Here is a 3,724-nt window from a genome sequence, read left to right as displayed (position 1 = left end):
TCACACAAACTCACACACAAAATTTGAACAAGATTTGAAAACAAAAGTGAACTTAGCAATCGACATTTTTACTGAATCAAAATATAACACACAACAGAGTAACAAAAAAACAAAAACAAAATACAGTTGGGAGTACAACTATGTCCAACCATTAATTCTATGTTTCATTTATGCTTGTTTGTTGTGGGAACTCTGCTGCAACTATCTTTAGTTTTGGCCTGGATATGCAGAGACTATGTCAATGAGAGACTTGCCTTCACCACTGCCGGAAGGCTGGGCCTTTTGCAGATTGCCCAGGGCTGCTTCCCGTATTATCTTGGCCTATATACGGTAAAGTACCTTGTAAGCGCCCAGTATCGAGTAAGCGCACACCCCCCACTTTTAGTCCAAAACCGTGCATAGGGTATAGTACCTTGTAAGCGCCCACCCCCCACTTTACACCATTGAAATCAGGCGAAATAAAAATTCCGCACTTGATCTGCTAGTTTTGTGAATGATTTCCCTTTCTTGCAAACCCACGTGTGTCTGCACGCCTTGGATCTAAACGCCTGCAAGTCCATGATTACAAGATGCCGCGAATCAAATCGTACACCTCTTGACTATTTGGATAATAACGCCAATGGAAACACACACACACACACACAGACTCTCTCTCTCTCTCTCTTTCTCTCTCTCTCTCTCTCTCTCTCTCTCTCTCTCTCTCTCTCTCTCTCTCTCTCTCTCTCTCTCTCTCTCTCTCTCTCTCTCTCTCTGTCGAAAACAGTCTTTGGCCAAGTAAAATAGACTGCTGCCCATATCCAGAAGACGTACCCCTTGTTCAAGGGAAACGGAGACACAGCCTGCGGCCGACAGCGGCACCTCTGCAGACAAGAAAAGGATGCGACGACATTTGTCTCCCCAAGCTCTTCTAATGACAATACGAACAAGAAAAACAATTGACGATGGAAAATGAAAGAAGATATGATTACGAAGTGATAAAAGATCACATTTCTCAATGAAAATTGCTCGTGCATAGGGTGTAGTACCTAGACGGTAAGCGCCCACCCCCTACTTTGGGTCGGAATTGGTGCACAGGGGGGGGGGGGGGGGGGGGGGGTGGGCGCTTACAAGGTACTTTACGGTATATATAAGAAACATTACGATGTATCAATACAAACAACATTGCACTTACCGGTTCTGTGGTTGTTGGTTTTCTTTGTGTCGTCTCTGCTGCGTCGTCTGCTACGGGTAAGACTTTTCTTCTTTTTCCAAATGAAGAGTCAAGACATGGGACGGTACTCTTTAGAATTATGCATCAGTTGTCTTCCCTACCATTACGTTAACGAAAGTGAAACTAAACGCACTCGCCGAGACGTCGTTGTCGGTTTCGTTACCGTAAGCGGAACGCGTAATGATACATAGATTTTCCTTAAGTTAACCACTACGACTACCACTGGCACTGTACACTTAATCTCCCTATTACCGGAGTCAAAGCACTAATACCTGAGCGGGAACTGTACAACAGGTGTTTATGTACCCGACCAACACGCTGTGTAAAAGACACGCATTTAGGTCTAACGGATACCTCTGCCCCATGCACCCGTTAAATAAACTAACCAGGACGTTTAAATCATTCATGAGGCTTTGCAGTTCGAAACAGGACAAGCAACGTATCTCTCCTGCTTGGTATCAGTTGTGACTTGAGTCAGGCATTGCAATTTATAAGACTTTGTAGAGGCCTACTCAGGCGGTGTTATTTCCTCGCGGTGAGACCGACGTTTCAATCAAGAAGAACAGACTGGTTGGTGTTAACAAAAATTACAGAACAACTTCGTGTATGTCTCGTCGATTTTGTTCGTTCATACAGAGACATAGAGTCATCGCTGACGTGTTCTTGTTTTTTCTGGCGCTCTCTCGAATTTTTAGAAAGTGTTTTTGCAGTTTAGCTAATAGTATATAGAGAATACTATATGGCTTGCTGTGTCGTACCAGATTTACACGAGTTGGTTTTTTAAATATTGAACTGCGAGCGAAAGCGAGCTGTTCACTATCTGAAAAAGCAACGAGTGTAAATCTGGTACGACACAGCAAGCCATGTAGTATTCTGTTTATCCTACATACTGTACTTACGTGTATTTTACTGAAAATGTCTTGCGGACGAGGCAGCTAAATTAAAGACGCTTGTTTTGGAACCTCGATCTCTTCTAAAGCCTCGTGCAATCTAAAACGTCAAAGCAAAAAAACGTCACTCTGAAAGTGTGACGTGACGTGTTAGTTCTAAAGATTCATCGAGGGTAATTAGCGAGCGCAATTTTTGTTTCTATAATGACGTACGTTTGTCTCGGTGACTTTGGCATTATAAGCAGTGGAAAAACAGGTCCCTGCCAGACTTGCTTGACATGACCTCATTTACATGACATACACACGTGTGATTTGAACGATTATTATCTCACGGGTGTCTCTCTCACGTATGTAGGATAAAAACAGAATACTACATGGCTTGTACTGTACTTACGTGTATTTTACTGAAAATGTCTTGCAGACGAGGCAGCTAAATTAAAGACGCTTGTTTTGGAACCTCGATCTCTTCTAAAGCCTCGTGCAATCTATTACGTCAAAGCAAAGAAACGTCAATCTGAAAGTGTGACGTGACGTGTTAGTTCTAAAGATTCATCGAGGGTAATTAGCGAGCGCAATTTTTGTTTCTATAATGACGTTTGTCTCGGTGACTTTGGCATCATAAGCAGTGGAAAAACAGGTCCCTGCCAGACTTGCTTGACATGACCTCATTTACATGATATACACACGTGTGATTTGAACGATTATTATCTCATGGGTGTCTCTCTCACGTATGTAGGATAAATAGAGAATACTACATGGCTTGCTGTGTCGTACCAGATTTACACGAGTTGTTTTTTTAAATATTGAACTGCGAGCGAAAGCGAGCTGTTCACTATTTGAAAAAGCAACGAGTGTAAATCTGGTACGACACAGCAAGCCATGTAGTATTCTGTTTATCCTACATACTGTACTTACGTGTATTTTACTGAAAATTTCCTGCATTCGAGCCAGCTAAATTGAAGACGCTTGTTTTGGAACCTAGATCTCTTCTAAAGCCTTGTGCAATCTATTACGTCAAAGCAAAGAAACGTCACTCTGAAAATGTGGCGTGACGGGTTAGTTATAAAAATTCATCGAGGGTGATTAGCGAGCGCAATTTTTGTTTCTATAATGACGTTTGTCTCGGTGACTTTGGCATCATAAGCAGTGGAAAAACAGGTCCCTGCCAGACTTGCTTGACATGACCTCATTTACATGATATACACACGTGTGATTTGAACGATTATTATCTCACGGGTGTCTCTCTCACGTATGTAGGATAAACAGTAATACATACCCTACCTTAATATTTCTCTTCAGACAAAGTTGACTGACAAAAGAAAAGGAGAACACTTGTGCGCCTTATTCGCTGTTCCAACCAATAAACATTTACCTGTTTTCTTTGAGGGGTTAAGCATTTTCCAAAAGCTTACAAAAATCACCCTAGCTAATCTAGAATATTGTATGAAAATAGGGTAAAGTCAATCAGACACTCGTCTTCACATTAAACGAATGAAACACTGAAAAAGCTTAGCGTGGAAAGAAACTCCGACGGGTTAATAGCAGGATTGGATTCTGCATCTGATCAAAGCTGTGTTTGCACCTGAACGCGTGGAGTTCAGCATGGCGATGGCCTCACGACCTT

The 3,724-nt window shown here is 42.1% G+C and overlaps 1 protein-coding gene across 1 annotated transcript in view; it reads left to right on the top strand.

Moving 5' to 3' along the window:
• Positions 1–3,151: 3,151 nt before the first annotated feature.
• Positions 3,152–3,724, top strand: part of LOC138975452 (tripartite motif-containing protein 2-like) — a 3,042-nt gene continuing 2,469 nt past the window's right edge. The window contains exon 1 of the mRNA XM_070348140.1: positions 3,152–3,724. This exon is cut by the window's right edge and continues 882 nt beyond it. Coding sequence (XP_070204241.1) covers positions 3,703–3,724 — 22 coding nt within the window. The 5' untranslated portion in view covers positions 3,152–3,702.

The sequence above is a fragment of the Littorina saxatilis genome, linkage group LG9 (genome assembly GCF_037325665.1).
Source record: "Littorina saxatilis isolate snail1 linkage group LG9, US_GU_Lsax_2.0, whole genome shotgun sequence".
Classification (NCBI taxonomy): domain Eukaryota; kingdom Metazoa; phylum Mollusca; class Gastropoda; order Littorinimorpha; family Littorinidae; genus Littorina; species Littorina saxatilis.
Note: the sequence above shows the minus strand (reverse complement) of the source record. Positions and strands in the feature narration are given on the sequence as shown.